Source organism: Prionailurus viverrinus, chromosome D2, assembly GCF_022837055.1.
Source record: "Prionailurus viverrinus isolate Anna chromosome D2, UM_Priviv_1.0, whole genome shotgun sequence".
NCBI classification, from domain to species: Eukaryota; Metazoa; Chordata; class Mammalia; order Carnivora; family Felidae; genus Prionailurus; species Prionailurus viverrinus.
This window is the reverse complement of record NC_062571.1, coordinates 82,707,509-82,725,313: the sequence shown is the minus strand read 5'-3', so window position 1 is coordinate 82,725,313 and position 17,805 is coordinate 82,707,509. Positions and strand designations below refer to the sequence as shown.

At 47.7% G+C, this 17,805-nt stretch overlaps 1 protein-coding gene across 4 annotated transcripts in view; it reads left to right on the top strand.

Moving 5' to 3' along the window:
- Window positions 1-904: 904 nt before the first annotated feature.
- CD2H10orf90 (chromosome D2 C10orf90 homolog) overlaps window positions 905-17,805 on the top strand; it is a 262,252-nt gene continuing 245,351 nt past the window's right edge. For 3 of the 4 annotated variants that reach the window (XM_047826464.1, XM_047826456.1, XM_047826454.1), the window contains exons 1-2: window positions 905-1,151; window positions 2,025-2,116. In XM_047826464.1, coding sequence (XP_047682420.1) covers window positions 1,082-1,151; window positions 2,025-2,116 — 162 coding nt within the window. In that variant the 5' untranslated portion in view covers window positions 905-1,081. Of the gene's footprint in view, window positions 1,152-1,757; window positions 1,921-2,024; window positions 2,117-17,805 lie in introns of those variants that run through there. The other variant, XM_047826463.1, reaches the window with a different exon arrangement.

The window sequence follows — 17,805 nt, the reverse complement described above, 5'->3', positions numbered from 1 at the left end:
TGCTTCAGTAGAACAACAACTGAGAAAAACATGGAACCCCAAAACAGGGAACCCAGCCCAGGAGGAGGCTTGGGGGTGCCATGGGGGGAGACTGAGGTCATTGAAAAAGGATGTGGCCATGTGGGGAGAGGTTGGGTGCTGTGAGAGCTAAAAAAAAAAAAAATCCTCAACCTCTGTGAATGCAGGAAATAATGAAACTAGAAAATAGCATACTTTTCAGTAATATGGAAGAACCTACCAGAAGAAATAGTTAAAAGTGGTGGTCATGGAATGGGAATGGTGGTTGGGGGGGGCCACGACAGGGGCCGCTGTTGTTATAAGCCTTTGATTTTTTTGAGTTTTTCTTTACTTTTGATTTTTTAATTTATTTTTTATTCTTTAAAAGAGATTTTATTTTAAAGAGAGAGACAGCGTGTGCAAGTGGGGAAGGGGCAAAGAGAGAGGGAGAGAGGATCTTAAGCAGGCTGCACGCTCAGTGTGGAGCCCGACATGGGGCTCGATCATCCCACGACCCTGGGATCATGTCATGAGCTGAAATCAAGAGTCGGAGGCTCAACTGACTGAGCCATGCAGGCACCCCACTTTTGATTTTTTTAGAATAGTTTTAGGTTCACAGCAAATCTGAGCAGAAGGTTCAGAGATTTCCTACATACCCTCCACCCTCACATATTCCTCCACAATCTACGTCCCCCACCAGGTGGTATATACGTAACACCTGATGATCCTGCATGGACCCGTCATAGTCACCTGCAGTCCGTGGTTGACATTAGGGTTCACTCTTGGTGTTGTGCATTCTAAGGGTTTGGACAAATGTGTGGTGACATGTATCCACCATTATGATGTCATAGAGAGTAGCTTCCCTGCCCTGCCAATCCGCTGGGCTCTGCCTGTTCAACTCCCACTCCTCTCCCCTGGGAACTAATCTTTTCATTGCCTCTGTAGTTTTTAAGTCTTTGATTTTCCAACTATAGGCATGCATTAAGTTGATTAAGAAAAATGCAGTGGCTTTCACCTAAAACACGGACATCTGACTTCTTTCGAAATACCAGCTCAGGGCTGTCACCGTGCCTGGGAGCTTTGGATGAAGCTCCATAGCTGGGCATCCTTTTGGATAAGAGTTGTCCTTCTGAGTTTTCTATTGCCCCAAACAGGTCAGCTTTCTTCATTTATTTTACTTCTGTGCCTTGTAGGCCTTGAGTATGTGCCTTGTAGTCGAGTGAATCTCCTCTATACCCTGCTCAGCTGTCAACCTGCCCAGGAGTAAGTGTGTGGAAGGTTCATTAGGGACAGGTTCTTAGGTGCCACTGCTGAGTCTGACACCAGTAGATCCCCCCCCCCACACACAGGGGTCCCATTCCGTATCCCAGAACAGCTTGCTAAATCGAGCTGTTTCCAGAAAGCCCCGGTAGCGGATTACATAAGTGGGATTAATGCTGATTTAGTGAAATCCCACTTTGAGAGACTCATCTTGCAGGCAAATGCATTCAAGCCCAATACCCTTAATGGGGGTTGTCTCCACTGAGCAGATGGCAGGTGGCCCATCCGTTCTGCTTTCAGGAGCTTCTCCTACAGCAAATCCACCAGGATGACAAGGACGAAATCGTCTAGTTGGAATGTTGTCAGTAGGAATTATGAAAAGTGTGATTCATGCCCCCAGGAGTCGACACTCTGGTTTTAGTGGAGTGCTACACAGATCTTTGATCTTCTGGTGTGTTGTTTAAAGGATGATTGTCATTCTCGCAAGAGGAACAAGAACTCATGGGGCCCTAGATGAAGGTGGTCCTGACATCCAAAGAGAGCAGTAGGGATTCCTTTTGGTTAAGACAGCGAGAAAGACAGAGTGCACAAAAAAGCAGTTGTAGAAGAAGCCAGTTCAGTGTGTGTGAATCTCCATCTAGAGAGGTAGCAGCTTAGGAGCTGGTAGGTTAATTTTTCCTCTTAAATCGTCTGTCAACAACACCAAGAAAGTTTCAGACTAGAGGCAACTTTGATGGGCTTTTCAAAACTGCACGCTCTTCTTTTAGTAACTGTATTGCAACCAACCACTCCACATGGACATCAGTTTCATTTAAAAACGTGCCAAGGACAAGAGCCACTGTGGGGAAGACATCTAAAGGTTAATGATGGGAACCCACAGCCTTGGGCGTCCCAACAGTGAGTCACCGACAAAGCAAAGATTTGAGCGCAAGTGTCTCTGGGCCCCCAACAGAAATGTATTACATTAACGTGCTCGGGAAATACTAACAAACGACAAAGCACAACCAAAGGATTTGTCAAACTCAGTATACTTCAAGTACACTTTTCTGCAATTATAAATTATATTGCTGATTTAATATTTGAGACAGTGGCTGATCACATCTGCTTGGGAAATTTTCCAACCCGAAATTTCCCCACTTTTGAGCCATGACCCCCCCACCCTCCCCAGAGTGGTAGATGTGACTGGTGCCCAAATTCAGCTTCACCTTGGATGTGCTTTGGACCTGCTAATTGTCACTCTCCTTCATATGTTCTCAAGCCAGACTGGGAGGCAAACATTATGGTTTAGCCACACAGTGAGTGATTTACTAAAATTAGTTCACTTCTGTTCTGAAGTGCTGATAAGGAATTTGTATGGGGATGAAATAAATAGATGTGTATGATATTAATCTAATACGTCAAGTCCTGTGTAATGAAGTATGGGGCAAGGAAGATAATAGCAATGTTCAAAACCTGGAAAGAGCTGATGCTCTTGAGTTCTCTTTGTGTTGGGTTTGTTTTCTTTATAAATCGATCATAAGTATGAAACGTTTCTTTTGAAAAAAATACTTAAACATTTTTTTAAATGTTTTTATTTATTTTTGAGACAGAGCATGAGCAGGGGAGGGGCAGAGAGAGGGGGAGACACAGAATCTGAAACAGGCTCCAGGCTCTGAGCAGTCAGCACAGAGCCCAATGCAGGGCTCAAACTCATAGAGTGTGAGATCATGACCTGAGCTGAAGTCAGACGCTCAACCGACTGAGCCACCCAGGCGCCCCCCCCCCCCAAAATACTTTTTTTTTTTAATAGAGAGCAAGTGAGGGAGAGGGGCAGAGAGAGAGAGAGAGAGAGAGAATCTTAAGCAGGCTCCACACTCAGCATGGAGCCTGATGCAGGGCCCCATCCCATGACCCTGGGATCATGACCTGAGCTGATATCAAGAGTCAGATGCTCAACTGACTGAGCCACCCGGAGGCCCCATGAAATGTTTCTAAGGCACTGATCATGCAGGGTGGGTGAAGAGAACCCCTAACTAGAAAATGCCTCCCTCCATTACTCAGTATTTTCCCAAGTATTTTCTGTGGGCCATCCATATCAGCATTACATACAGAACTCGTTAAGTAAGTAGATTCTGGTGGCCACCTCCTGCCCCCAGGACTAATGAAAGAGGGTTTCTGGGGGAGAACCGGGGAGTGGGCATCTTGTAGCAAACCTCCCAGATGATTCTCAAGTACGTTAAAGTTTAGGAATCTGGATATTTCCAAAGGCCCCACATGGTGTGTGGTGCTATAGATTGTGGGAATGAGACAAGAGATAATAGCAAGTTTGGAGTATTCAGCATCCAGTCTGATGGACAGAGTCACAGGGTCAGCGTGTCACCAAAGGCTAAATGATTCAAACCCTGAGGACATTTAAATGGTGAAAAACACGTATTTGTTTCTAGTGAATGCCTCATGTTTCAGCTTCACCTCGAATGACATCGAACGGGTTGTTTAATCTACTTCAAACCCAATTTTGTTTTTCTCATTAAAGAAAGCAGTGGCGGAAAGAGGTGAATTTTAATCCTCACCTGCATTTAGTATGAAGGCCAAGGACAAGAGGGTCACTATAAAAGATGAACATTTTGCTAAGGTGTAGATAATTTGAATGCAAATGCATGGCAACCTTTTGAGAAGAGAAACTCAGGTAGAAGCTGGGACTTCAGTGGGAAAATGGATAAAATCTGAAGATATCCACAACAATGAATAAAAATGTCAGAATGATGGGAACAACTCAAAATTCTACCCCCACACCCACCCCCGTTCCCTACCAACCCTTAATTCTTACCTGAAACACTGGCATTTTGGAGGATAAATTTTGGAAGCGGGAAGGGTAGTACAAGATGGAAGGAAGGAAGTGTGGGAGGAGTTAAGGCGGAGAAAAAGAGGCAGGTATCCGCAGGGCACAAAGCTCATTCCTCCAGAAAAGTGAGTGGGAGTTATGTGGTGGAAAAAAACCAAAGTCCTTCCATCCTCAGGCCATCGTCCTTCTGGCCCTGTGTACTGATGAGATGATACTGTCCCAGACGTCTTCACTCGGCTTTATTGCCTGCTTTGTCTACGTTGGGCTGCTCTGCTTTAAGACAAAATTGGATGCATGGAAACCCTTTGCTCAGGATGAAAGAAAATCCACTTCCTTAGAATCCGAGTTCTTAGACCAGCTTCAGCTTAACCCAGGGAGACTTTGTTCATGAGTAGATGTCTGTGCTTTGGCTGGATAGGTTCTTGCTTTTCCATTTTATTTATGTATTCTTTCCCACCAAAGAATATAAAATACTTAAAAATTGACCAGGCATGTGGTACATGTGAGCTTCATATCAGGGATGTTCCTACAGTGGATGGAGGCACTTACAAAATTTTGGGAGCAGTGGTAATAATGATTGGCTAAGGCCATTTAGGAAAATAAATATGATTTGCATATTGGATTTTTTTTAATAAGCAGGTTGTTTAGCAGGAATTTCAGGAAAATGTGTGTAATTAGTAGTTACAACAAGCTTAAGACAATTATTTTTAATAATACATTTATACAACTAAAACTCTTTTACTTAACACATGAATACAAGTAATAATTGCTCTTGCTGGAATATGTCATAATGATTTTGTAGAGTACATTATTAACCTCCATGACAGCATGGGAAGTGATTATCATTCTAACCATTTTTGCAGATGAGAGAATGAGTAATAGGGATCAAATGACTTGCTAGTTTCAGAAGCAAGCTGGTTATACCAATCTTGAGACTGTTTCTATCCTACCCATCACATGTCTAGGAAGAAAATCATTAAAAACCAGTACAGGGAAGTTCTTTATTTTGATCAAGTTACTATGGCTAAAAACAATTGTCTTGGGGAAACTTGAAAATGCAGTAATTCATGTGGTTGTTTATTGTGTATCATTGATTTTATCTTGCTATCTCCTGCCTAGTATTGAGAAAAATCTAGGTCAGAAGAAAGACCTACATCTTTCTGAATATTAATCCCCTGAGATCCTTACCTAATTGAGGGAGAACACATAATGAAGTGTGCCTGATCTTTTTTCTTTCTTTTCCATAATGAGTTCTCATGATTCCTTAAAATAGAAGAGAAATGTCTCTTAGATTGAATGTGTAGATAATGGTGTGTGTAATAGGGTATCATCAGGGACCCAGGACAAGTTTGATTTCCCGAGAAGAAAGACGTCACTGTCCAGATCTAATTCCGTCCATTTCTCATGCTCCATTACTGGGCTGAGAAGATGGGCATTTCCAGGTTAATAGTCTTGTACCCTAAATTGGGATTCAATATGGCGGTCGCTTTGTCAATGCTAAGTGTAAGCAGTGAGTCCTGGTGAGTAAGGGCTTCAAACACATAGAGTCCAACTCTGAGCTCTGGCTGCCTTCCCAGGTATGTGGCTTGGACCCTCTTTACAAATGTGGTGCTTCACGAGGGGGCTCCTTGTTTTCCTTTCCTTTCTCTTCCCACCCCCATCCATGGAGACCTGGATAGCATGTGTGAGGGCTGCTGGAAATGGTCCCGCAGACAGAGGAGCATCAGATTGTGATTTATGTAACCAGCCCCATTCTCATCACATAGCTGTGAGCGACCTGTGAGGCCCCACCTGGTCTCCCTGCTTCCCCATTTTTGCTTTCTCACCTGTTATTCACACTGCTGCCAGATTACCCTTCCTGGAGCCCAGCTCTGATTACATCGCTGCCCTGCTTTGCTCAAAAGCCATTAACGGTCCCACTTCTAACCCAATCACGCCCTCATGCCTTGCTGGATCTTTATGGTGCTACCCACTCTGGTCCCAACTGATCTTTCCGTGGAATGGGGCAGCATCTGTGAAAGTGTCCCGCACAGTGCCCGTTCACGTTTCAAAACCACATATTCCCTTCCATGGATCCCTGGTTCCAGTTCCTCTAAACTTAATTTCTGTTCCCAGAAAGCCTCAGGGATGTGTCCTCCAGGGTCTCAGCGGCTGGTGTTACTTCTCTGCACACGGTGCAGCCTTGGCTGTTGGGGTCTCCCAGTGCCGCCTCCTAGTCTACATTCTGAAACTCCTCTGAGGGATGTCACGGCTTTCTCACATTTCAGTAGTTACCTGGGCCTCAGGATGAGGTGCAGTTTTGTTCTTCCTCTTGGAGCCCCCACCCCCTTGCTCGACCTCGCACTCAGCTCAGAGTATTAACAGCAGTGCCCAGGGTGCATGGGACACTTCCAGGTGTCTGGCCGGGTGCTCAGTGCTTCGGTACATCGTATTAGTCTTCAAAGAGTGTGTGAAGAAGGTGCTTTTTAGAAATCCCTATTTTGCTGTGAGTGGAGGAGAGGCTTGCCCAAGGTCAAACAGTTGGTGAGGAGCAGAGCTGGGATTGAACCTGGGTGGGGAGATTTTATCCACCAGGCTGTGCTGTCAGCTGTTGGTTGTAGACTTCGTGAGTGAGTGAATGAATGAATGAATGAATGAATGAATCGTGCAAAGGGTATCTGACTGGGAAGTGGCGAGTGTTTTGTTCAAATCACCACTCATCCTAGGAAACAGCGGAAGATATGCCTTCTAACAGAAGGAGCGGCTCCCTGGTGCACTCTGTTTTCGTGACGGTAATGCTGTGGTGGGTGATGCTCTGCCGAAGGGACAGAAGTCCCGGGGCTGGGTTCTCAGATGCCAACAGCTCGTGTTACAAATGTACATCCTTGCCCACTTGTGTAGATCACTGAGTATTCCAACCCAAATATTCTGTGGAATGAGAAGCTACTCAGAAATTATTTCTTTTCCTCTTGGATCGAGCATCTTCATGCTGAACGAATCAATAGCCTGAAAATGAATTTTTAAAAAGACATTTAAAAAAGTCAGTGTTCTTTCAAGAGGGGAAAGTGTCCTGTATCTCACCTGCAGATAAATAAATACAATCTGTGGTTCTCTGTGTTTCATCCTTCCAGCCTACAAGCTATCAAACACTTAAATATTTAAAGCCTCAAATTAACTTCAAGATAACACTAAAATGCACCAATGTCCTTTACCCTGATAAGAAGAGCAATGAATGATTTTAAATTAATGCCAAGTGTACATGCTCTGAATATATTAAGGAAGCCCTGTAATTTGTATGCCTGGCTCAGCCTACGATCTCTCTCCTGCTTTCTGCAGTTGAGGAGGATTGGTTGGTGCTCATTTAACAATACCAGTGACAAATGGCCCTGTGACTTTCAAAGGCAGGCAGTGGGAGGAAGTGGGCTCTGCTTCCTTTGAAGTCCCTTGTTGCGTTAATCCCCAGCCTTGGGCTCCCTGCCCTGTGGTTTGCAGTGTGAACCCTCACTCGGTCTGAGTTGATTCTCACCAGCATCCTCGGAGGTGGGCAGGGGATGGCTTACTAAGTACCCTTTAACAAGTCAGCAAACTGAGGCACGGGAAGTTTGAGCGGCTTGCCAGAGTTCAGTGCTGTTTTGTTACTTCTGTCCTTTGGGATTTTGGGAGGTCAAGTTGCCATGGTCTTTCAGAATTAAGATATGCACCACCTGTGACCATGGGGTTGCTTCTTGGGTCTTATCCCATATCTACCGACGGGGGAAGGTCTCGCAGGCATATTGTGAAGAGGAAAAGAAAAGGCACCTTGTAGGCAAACAATACAGTGTTTATGTAAGAAAGAATTCTGTGTATTTCCATATGTAGAGATTGAGGTTTCCAAGTGCCAAGTAGAGAGATACCCAGCAGTTGTTAGCCGTGCTTATGTCTGGGGCGGGGGGGGGGGGGGAGCGGGGCAAGGAGACTTCCAGGGGGAATTTCCCTCTATAATATTATTGTTTCCCCTGCTTCCAGATGTAGTGGATGACTGTGGTTTTCGTGCCAGTAGCCTCATTGTGGGAATTCTTGGTTTTTTGATGGAGTGAATGTTGCAGTCTAAGATACAGAAAGTTTAGAATGTCTGCTTTTTGCTACTCTGCCATCCACTCATGCTTCAGAAATGGCCCTAAAGGAAGCAAGCACATGCTTGGGTTTGGATAGCCTCAAAGGAGCGTGGGAGCTACTCGATGCCTGATATTTAACGCAGAAGTCAGCAAATATCTCAGGTGTCCCTGTTCGTAGTTGTGCGAAACCTTGTGCTTTTTTTTTTTTCTTGTGCTCATTATGATGGGAATTAACTAGATTTCCCAGTGTGTATTTACTTCCTAAATGCCTGTTTTACCCTCAGGCTTGTGAGCTTCTTAGGTAAGGACTGTGATTGAATGAATGAATGAATGAATGAATGAATGAGTGAATGAATCAGACCTTGTCATTCGTTTGGCCATTTGATATTAGTTTCCTAGGCTGCCACGACCAATTGCCACAATCAGGGTGGGTTAAGACAACAGAAATTTATTCTCTCACATTTCTAGGGTCAGAAGTCTGAAATCAAGATGACAGGAGGGCCGTGCAGTCTCCAAATGCTCAAAGGAAGGATCTTTCTTTGCTCCTCCCAGCTTCTGGTGGTTGCTGGAGACCCTTGGGTTTCGTTGGCTTGTAGATACATCATTCCAATCTCTACCTCCCTCTTTCCGTGGCGGCCTTCTGTGTGTTTGTGTCTGTGACTCTTCTCTTCTTGTAAGGACATCAGTCCTATCGGATTAAGGGTCCAACTTACTCCAGTATGATCCTACCTTAACTAATTGTATCTGCAACAGCCCTGTTTCCAAAGAAGCTCGCATTCTGAGGTTCCAGGAAGGACATGAATGGGGGGGGAAGGGGGATCCTGTTCAACCCAGTGCAGGAGCTGTAAAGAAAAACAAGAAAAGTAGACAGTTCAGTGGATATTGGGGCCAAGTATTTCACTGTTGGAAAAGCGGACTAGAACTAGAGGCTAAAGCAAAAAGCAAGGATGGAAGGACATGGGCAAGGAGAGGGCAGATGACATTTCTTTGAGAAACATTTTGTGAATCTTTTATTTTACTGTATTTTATTTTTTATTTTATTTTATTTTTGAGAGAGAGAGGGTGTGTGTGTGCCAGTGGGGTGAGGGACAGAGGGAGAGAGACAGAGAGAGAGAGAGAGAGAGAGAGAGAGAGAGAGAGAGAATCTTAAGCAGGCTCCATGCTCAGTGTGGAGCCCAGTGTGGGACTTGATCCCACCACCCTGGGATCATGACCTGAGCCAAAATCAAGAGTCAGATGCTCAACCAACTGAGCCACCCAGGTGTTCCATGAATGATTTTTTAAAATGCCTGTGGCATTGAGGGAGCCCTGACTTCTGTCCCAAGCACCTTACCCCTGCTGGCACCTTACCCCTGCTGGGTGCACGTGGGTGACCCCTTCCTGCTGCTGAGACTTTGAATTGAAGGGTGGTTGGGTGACATCATTTTTAACTGCCCCGATGGCTTGTGAGAAGCATGTGGAAAGACTTTTCATAAAGAGAAAGTTTCTCCCTTTCTCTCTGGAAGAGGCCTCGCCTGCATTCCGCAGAAGAAAGAGGCCCTTGACTTCATAGGTGAAGAATAAGCCTGAAGAGGTTCCCCAGGTGTGCACCAGCTCGCCAGGTTCTGAAAATCTCCCTGTGAGTTCATTGGACCGTATTCTCTTACCTGTAGAGCTCATCTAGGACACCAATTATTCTTTAAAAAAGTTTTTAAGCACTTATTTATTTTTGAGAGACAGAGAGACAGAGTGTGAGCGAGGGAGGGGCAGAGAGCGAGGGAGACACAGAACCCGAAGCAGGCTCCAGGCTCCGAGCTGTCAGCAAAGAGTGGGACGCGGGGCTCGAACTCACGAACTGCAAGATCGTGACCTGAGCTGAAGTTGGATGGTTAACCGACTGAGCCCCCCAGGTTTGTGCCCCTGAACACCAGTCGTTTCTTAGTAGATGTCCCTCAGAAGAATAACAGGCAGCCGGCTGAGTTGTCACAACTGTGGAAATAGTAAACACTTGGTAGAGAGTCAGAGGAGTGGCGGGTAAGGGCTTCCTCCCTCCATTCAGCAAGCCTGGCATGTGCTTGGTGTAGGCATCCCCGGGAAGCCCATGGCTCCTGCTTTCTAGGGACCTCTAGAAACGTAAAAGGGACAAGGTCCTTGTAAACAGGGACCTCGAAGCCCCATGACCTGGAAACTTCTAAAACATCTGCCACAAGTTCTTGCGTGTCTACAAGGGTATGTGGACGTGGTCACTAACGCTCACCGAGTGCCATCGTCTGCTGAGGATTCGTCTGGATGGCCCTGATGAGGGCTTGATGTCTTTCAACTTTTGTGTTCTCCCCAGCATCTTTGTAGTTTAGCTGACTGTGCTAAAAAGAGTCACCTAAAATTCAGCCGCTTGGCTTTTGTTCTCATCGCTCACACTACCACTGCCAGTGCTGAGTTGAATGGGCAGGTCCACTTCGGGACCCTCCGGAAGCACTCTGTTTCCCTGGTGGGAATTCTGCCTCACTTTCAGGGGACGCTTAGAACCCCGGCGTCTCAAAGGCAGAGCTACAGTCCTGTCTGGGTGCTTCTCAACCCAGAAGGCTCACGAGCTGCAGCGTGGGTGAGTAGGTCCCGTTCCCCAGAGAGTCTGATTTAACTCATCCCAGAAATGGCCCAGGCATCAGTGCGTTCTAAAAGTTCTCCAGGCGACTCTAACGTGGAACCAGGAGGGAGCATTCTGAGCTGAGGCAGTTAACGCCTCGCTCAGGCGCACCTGGGCTGCAGCCAAGCTCATGGGCAACCGGGGCGGGCTAGTGTGACGGATGCCAATAGGTGATGGCCTCCAGGTGTGGCCATGGAGCCCGCCTTCCTGCCGCCGGTGGATTCAAGTGACAAAGATGCCCTGCTGTGGACAGCAAAATGGGTCGGCCAAGCAGCTGGGGAGTGAGGTCAGCGACCCCAGTGGGCCAGGGCAGGGCTGGGGGGTGTGGGTGCAGGACTCTAGAGCCCAGCAGCCCTGTCCTAGGCTGCCCAAGAGCCTGTCATAAGCTCCCTGTTTGGTTGTAATAAAAGTAGGGGCGCCTGGGTGGCTCCGTCGGTGAAGCCACAGTTAAGTCCGACTCTTGATTTCGGCTCAGGTCACGATCTCACGGTCGTGAGGTAAAAACTCCGCGTCAGGCTCCATGCTGGGCGTGCAGTCTGCTTGGGATTCACTCTCTCTCCCCACCCACCCCTCCTCCTCCCTCCCTCCCCCTCCTCTTCCCCTTGTGCCCCTCCCCTGCTCGCACATGTGTGTGTGCACACACTCTCTCAAAAAATAAAGCGTGAATGATAGTGATGATGAACAACAGTAATAGCACGTTCATTGCTTATATGGCAGCCGCTGTGCTAAGTGCTTTTTGTGCATCTTATTTAAATATCGGAAGATGGTATGATTCGTCTTCCTTTTGCTCAGATCAAATGCATGGTGGAGTCATTCAGTTGTTTTTAATTTTTTTTTTACATTTATTTATTTTTGAGAGACAGAGAGAGACACAGAATCCGAAGCAGGCTTCCAGGCTCCGAGCTGTCAGCACAGAGCCCGACGCGGGGCTCGAACCCACAAACCGTGAGATCACGATCTGAGCCAAAGTCAGACAGGACACTTAACCGACTGAGCTGCCCAGGCGCCCCCTCTTTTTTTTTTTAAAGATATAATTAACATGTAACATTGTGTAAGTTTAAGGTGTACAACCCGCCGATTTGATACACTGACATATTACAGTATGATTCCTCCCGTATCAGTAGCTAATACCTCTGTCACGTCACATAATTGTCACTTCTTTTTTGTGATGGGCACATTTGAGATCGGGTCTCTTAGCAACTTGGAAGTGTATCGTAGTGTAGTGTTGACTCTAATCACTATGTTGTACATTAAATCTCAAGCTAATTCATCTTCTAGTTGCAAGTTGTATCCTTAGACAAATTCTCCCACCTCCCCCTCTTCCCAGCCCCTGGTGACCGCTGTTTCTCCTGTTTTTGTGATTCCCCATATACGTGATAACATGCATCCTTTGTCGCTCTTTGTCTGGCTTATTTTACTTGCGTAATGCCCTCACGTTTCATCCATGTTTTGCAATCGCAGGATTTTGTTCTTTTCTCGTGGCTGAATAATATTCCACAGTTCGTGTGCCCGTATGTGTGTCTCACTCTTCTTTATCTGTTCATCCGTTGTCAGGTGCTTGGGTTGTTTCTGTGTCTTGGCTATTGTGACGAATGCTGCAGGGAACATGGGAGTGCAGGTAGCTTTTCAATACCTTGTTTTCACTCCTTTTAAACATATAACTGAGAAGTGGAATTGTTGGACCATATGGCAGCTCTATTTTTTAATTTTCTGAGGGGCCTCTGTACGTTTCTCTGAAGTGGCCGAACCAGTTTACATTCCCATTAGGGCTCCCTTTCTCTCTACATCCTTGCTAACCCTTCTTATCTCTGGTCTTTTTTTTTTTTTTAATTTTTTAAATGTTTATTTATTTTTGAGAGACAGGGACAGAGCATGAGTGGGGGAGGGACAGAGAGAGAGAGGGACACACAGAATCCAGAGCAGGCTCCAGGCTCCGAGCTGTCAGCACAGAGCCCGACGCGGGGCTCGAACTCACAGATGGCGAGATCATGAGCTGAGCCAAAGTCAGACGCTTAACCAATTGAGCCATCCAGGCGCCCTGTTTTTAGTGATTTTTAATTTTTTTTAACGTTTATTTTTGGGAGAGACAGAGCATGAGGCGGGGAGGGGCAGAGAGAGACAGAGACAGAATCCAAAGCAGGCTCCAGGCTCCGAGCCGTCAGCACAGAGCCCGACGTGGGGCTCGAACTCACGAGCTGTGAGATCATACCTGAGCCAAAGTCAGATGTTTAACCCACTGAGCCACCCGGGTGCCCCATCTCTGGTCTTTTTGAGGAGAATTATTCTAACAGGTGGTTGTGATTTGCATTTCCCCTGATGGTTAGTGATCTGAGCACCTTTTCATAGACCTGTTGATCATTTGGAGTCTTTCTTGATTTTCCATTTACCGCCGAATCCTGACCTGACCCATTAGCATTTCCTGTCAGCTTTAACTTCAGAATGCATTCCCCTTTGGACTCTTTCTCATTCTCTCCCCCGTAAGGTTACTTTTATCTTTTGCCAAGACTTCTGCAATGGTCTGTAAGCTCCTTTTCTTATTCCCGAACTCTTCCCCTCTCCCGTGTTCCCATCGAGTCATCGCACGGCAGCCAAAGCCATTTTTCAAAGCGCGCAGATCCATTGTGTCATTCCCTTGTTTAATCCTCGCCCACAGCCCTACCCTCACAGTCAGACACGTGGCACCAGGGATCTCTCCCTACTTCTCTGCTGGACACAAGATAAGCTCCCCTCCCCCAATTTAGAGCCTACCCTACAAAGCAGGGAGAAGGAGGAGCCTTCGTGGACTGGGCTTACCCTGCGTGATCTGAAGTCAAGTTCCCGCCGCTGGTGAATAGAATTTTAGAAATTCAGTTCAAGTGTGAAAAAAAACAAACAAACCAGTGTTACCTTCATGCAGTGCCTGAGTTTGTCGCTTGAAAAGTTTGGTTCTGGGGATCATGTAATTCTTGTAACCGGCTTTGATGATAACATCTGGGTAAGGGCGTGGCTGTTACTTCTCTATCCTTGTGTCTTACGTGGGACCTGGCGCACGTAGCCGCTTTTTCTCTTGTGGAAATTCTCATGTGTGTTTTCCTGCCTGACGTCCAAGGGAACGGAAGCTCCTTACAGACGGGAACCTGCTTTGCCCCTGCTTAGCTAGTCCCGTGGCACTCCTCAGCCTTCCCCAGCAAGTCTGGCCATTCTGCCTAGGACAGTCAAGCCAGAGCTTTGAACTAGAATTACACAGTTGGGCTCAGTGTTTGGCTCCAAAATTGCTTCCTTAGGAGCCGGAAGATCTTTGCTCTCTTTTTCAGGAGACCTGGCTTTGTTCGCCCCAAGAGTCACGCGTGGGACCTTCTCCTAGGCTGTGCCCGGGCACAGGAGAAGTGAAAGATGAACAGGTCTCTGCTGCAAAAGGGCTTCCTTTCCCTCCCTCCCTCCCTTCCTCCCTTCCTTCCTTCCTTCCTTCCTTTAATTTAATTTAATTTAACTTAATTTTTTTAATATGAAATTTATTGTCATATCGGTTTCCATATAACACCCGGTGCTCATCCCAAAAAGGGCTTACTTTCATGGGGAGCCAGAGAGGTAGCTGGCAATAAGAAAACTCAGGAAACGTGGTAACAGGACGTGTTCATGGTCCTGAGGCAGCTCGGGGGAGGGAACCACCAGTTCCGCTAGGGGAAACCCAAGTAGGCTTCCTAGAGGAGAGGCTGTTTGGGCTGGCCCTTGGTAATTGAATGGAATTTTCCCAGCCGGATCCAGGGGCAGGTGGAGGTGGAGAATTGGAGGAAAGAACAGCGCGTGCAAGGGGACGGAGGTGCTTTGTTCCAGAAGCACGGGGCGGTCAGGGCAGCTGGAGCCCCTCCCACGAGCGTGGGGATCTGAGTTGCCTGATACTTGGGGGTGGATTTCTGGTTCTGGTTTTCAAGTGTTAGATAAAGGTTCTTAACTTTCAGTTTCTCTAATTAAATAATTATGGCATGATGGCAGCTCTCATTATTTTGACTCCATTCACACCTCTGCAGATTCACAACAATCTCCTGTCTTATAAAGATAACGCATCCAGGCTGAGCCCAGAGTGTCTGTCTGTGGGGAGGCAGAGGAGGTCAGGCGTTGCCTCAGGCAGGAGAGAGGGAAGTTCTCCGTGACCTTCAGAAACTGTTAACATTTTGAGGCCATCCGGTGTGATGCCCCGGAACAGTGATGCATAATGCGTTGTCTCAGGGATCTCAACAGCAGCAGATTCTTGCAAAGTGGAGTAGTTTGGCTGCTTTTAACTAAGCAGATTGTGCCCAGAGCAGCAGGAAATCATGGGGGACCTGGAAAATTCCTGCCTGATCCCAGAAGCAAGGGCCTTCACTCCAGCACCCTGCGACTCTGGGGGTGGGGGGAGGGTGCACTCCCTTGACAAGTGCGTGGAGAGACAGGCCTGCTAGCAGGCATGGGGGTGGGCCAGCCTGGCGGGAGCTTGAGGGAGAGGAGGGGAGATGACCGCCGTGGGCCAGGCCCTGCCAGACGCTGAACGTTGGCCGGGTGAGGCAGCCGGCAGGTGGCACAGGGGAAGTTGGAATTTGGACTGGTTCTGGATGATTTCTGGAGGGGTGGGATCAAAGGGGAGGGTCTCTGCCATCTGCTCTGTGAGTCTGGGGTGGTGATAACAGGGATAGACTGAGCACAGAGCAGAGGCCCTTAGGAAGAACACACGGGAAGTCCCAGGTGCCCGCTCGGTCCCAGACACTGTCCACTTCTGAGGCTGTCTTGTCTCCCATCCCCCTTGCCCACTGGCCGTGGAGTTAGGCACAGGACTGAGATCAGGCTGTTTGGGTTTGTCCCCGCACCATCCACTCTGAGAAAACTGTGTAACATCCCTGAGCCTCAGTTTCCTTCTCTCTAAAGCAGAGATGGTATCATAGGAGAGTCAGCACCAACCAAGGTTTGAATGTCCTTGTAATTTGCTCCTTGGAGAGGGCTCCACTACTCCTGTTTCTGCCTTCTGTCCCCTCAGACAAGGGCCCAGGCATGGGGACAGGAGGTGGGCGGGTGTCGATGGGGGCTACAGAGGTACTGGGAAGATCAGAATGTTCTCTGGGTTTCTGCACACCTTTCTTCTGGGCTCTTGCTGAAGACGGAGTCAGCGGGTCCCCCCCCAGCCTCGTTCTCTGCTTGGAGGTTGGCGGGGACAGGATGGCCAAACGTGGACGGGTATAATCCCTTCTAGAGGGCATTTACGCCCTGAGAGCTGTGCTCTGCCTGGCCTCTGTTCCCCAGACTTATTCCTCACCATTCCCCACCTCACCCTCTGCCCTTCCAACCCCCTCAAAGAAACCAAGACTCTTGTGCCTCTGGGCCTCTGCACCTGCTGGGATCTCCCTGCCCTCTATGCCCACAGGCCTCTCACACCTCCACCCTGTATCCCCAAGTCCAGGTCTGGCTAATGCCAACATGTCCTTTCCCAGTTGAGATATCACTGCCTCCAGGAAGCCTTCCATATTGACACCCTCTCCTCATCCACATTCCAAAACCCCTTTTCTGTGGCCATAGTATCTGACCTTCCCCCTCTGATGCCTTTATCACATAGGTCGTCATTGCTAGCTTCTCTTTTGTTGCTCTCCTTAAACCATAAACTCTGGCTGGTAGGGATCTGTTTTTTTTAATTTTTTTTTAACGTTTATCATTGAGAGACAGAGAGAGACAGAGCATGAGCAGGGGAGGGGCTGAGAGATGGGGAGACACAGGATCTGAAGCGGGCTCCAGGCTCCGAGCTGTCAGCACAGAGCCCAACGTGGGGCTCGAATCCATGAGTGTGAGATCATGACCTGAGTCAAAGTCGGATGCTCAACCGATTGAGCCACCCAAGCATCCCTATGCGTTTGTGTATTCTAGACATTTCGTATAAATGGAGTCATACACTGTGTGGCCTTCCGTGACTGGCCTCTTTCACTTAGCACTTTACCAGGGTTCACCCATGTTGTTGCTGCCTGCATTAGTATTTTATTTCTTTTTTATGGCCAAATAATATTCCATTGTAGGAATATGTTTTATTTATCTGTTCATCTGCTCGTAGGCATCTGGAGTGTTTCCACCTTTTGGCTCTGGTGATTAGTGCTTGTTCGTGTACAAGTTTGTGTTTGAGCACCTGTTTCAGTTCCTTTGGGTATAGACGCTGGAGCAGAATTGCTGTGGCCGAGGGTGATTCTGTGTCTTGCTTTTGGAGGAATCCTCAGACTGTTGTCCGCAGCGGCTACACTGTCTTAACATTCCTGTCAGCAGTAGACAAGGGTTCTATCCTCAACATCCCCATCTGCCCTTACTATCCACATGCTCAAAAAAATTATAGGTAACCTAGGGGGTGTGATGGGCAGGTGCACAGTTGGACCTCCAGGTCTCAGGATACTGTCAAGCAGGCACGAGGACCTCAGGAAGGATCTTCCCAAGGAACAAATCATCATTCCCCTCAACTTGGTCCACGAAAGGCCACCTTGCACTCCATCAGACTCTCTGAGTTTCATGGGTGACTCAGGACGGTCACCCTCCTCCACCCTTTCCCACAGAGTTGCAGAGGCCCATCCCTTCCTGTGAGCAAGGGTAGCTCTTCCCTGGGGTCTCCAGCCTGGGTGTCTCCTCCATCCGGGGTCCCGTCCTGCAGTCGCCAAGCGGGCATCGACCTGCTGAATGTGAAATCTCAATGCTGCAAAGGTCCTGTGGTCTCTAATGTGCCTATGCCTGCTGAAGAGCTGGCCCAGAAAGCTGCCCTTTGTTTCCTTGGGTTTCTCTTATTGCTGCCCGAGCTGTGTGTCACAGTGCCTGTCGTCCTCACTCGGGCTCTCTGGGTGCTTTTCATCCTCTTAAAATGCTGCTCACGAGGGGCAGCTCTTTGCCTTCGAGGGCTGCTCTTTTCATGTTAAATCATCTGGAAGCAGCATGAATATCGATAGCTGTTATTGTAGAAACCTAGAACGTGACGCAGGTGTCTTTCTTCCGTTCCTGTTTTGGAGGCAGCCCTTACTAGGAAACACCTGTCACGCTCTTGCCCGTGGTGCCTGAGGTGG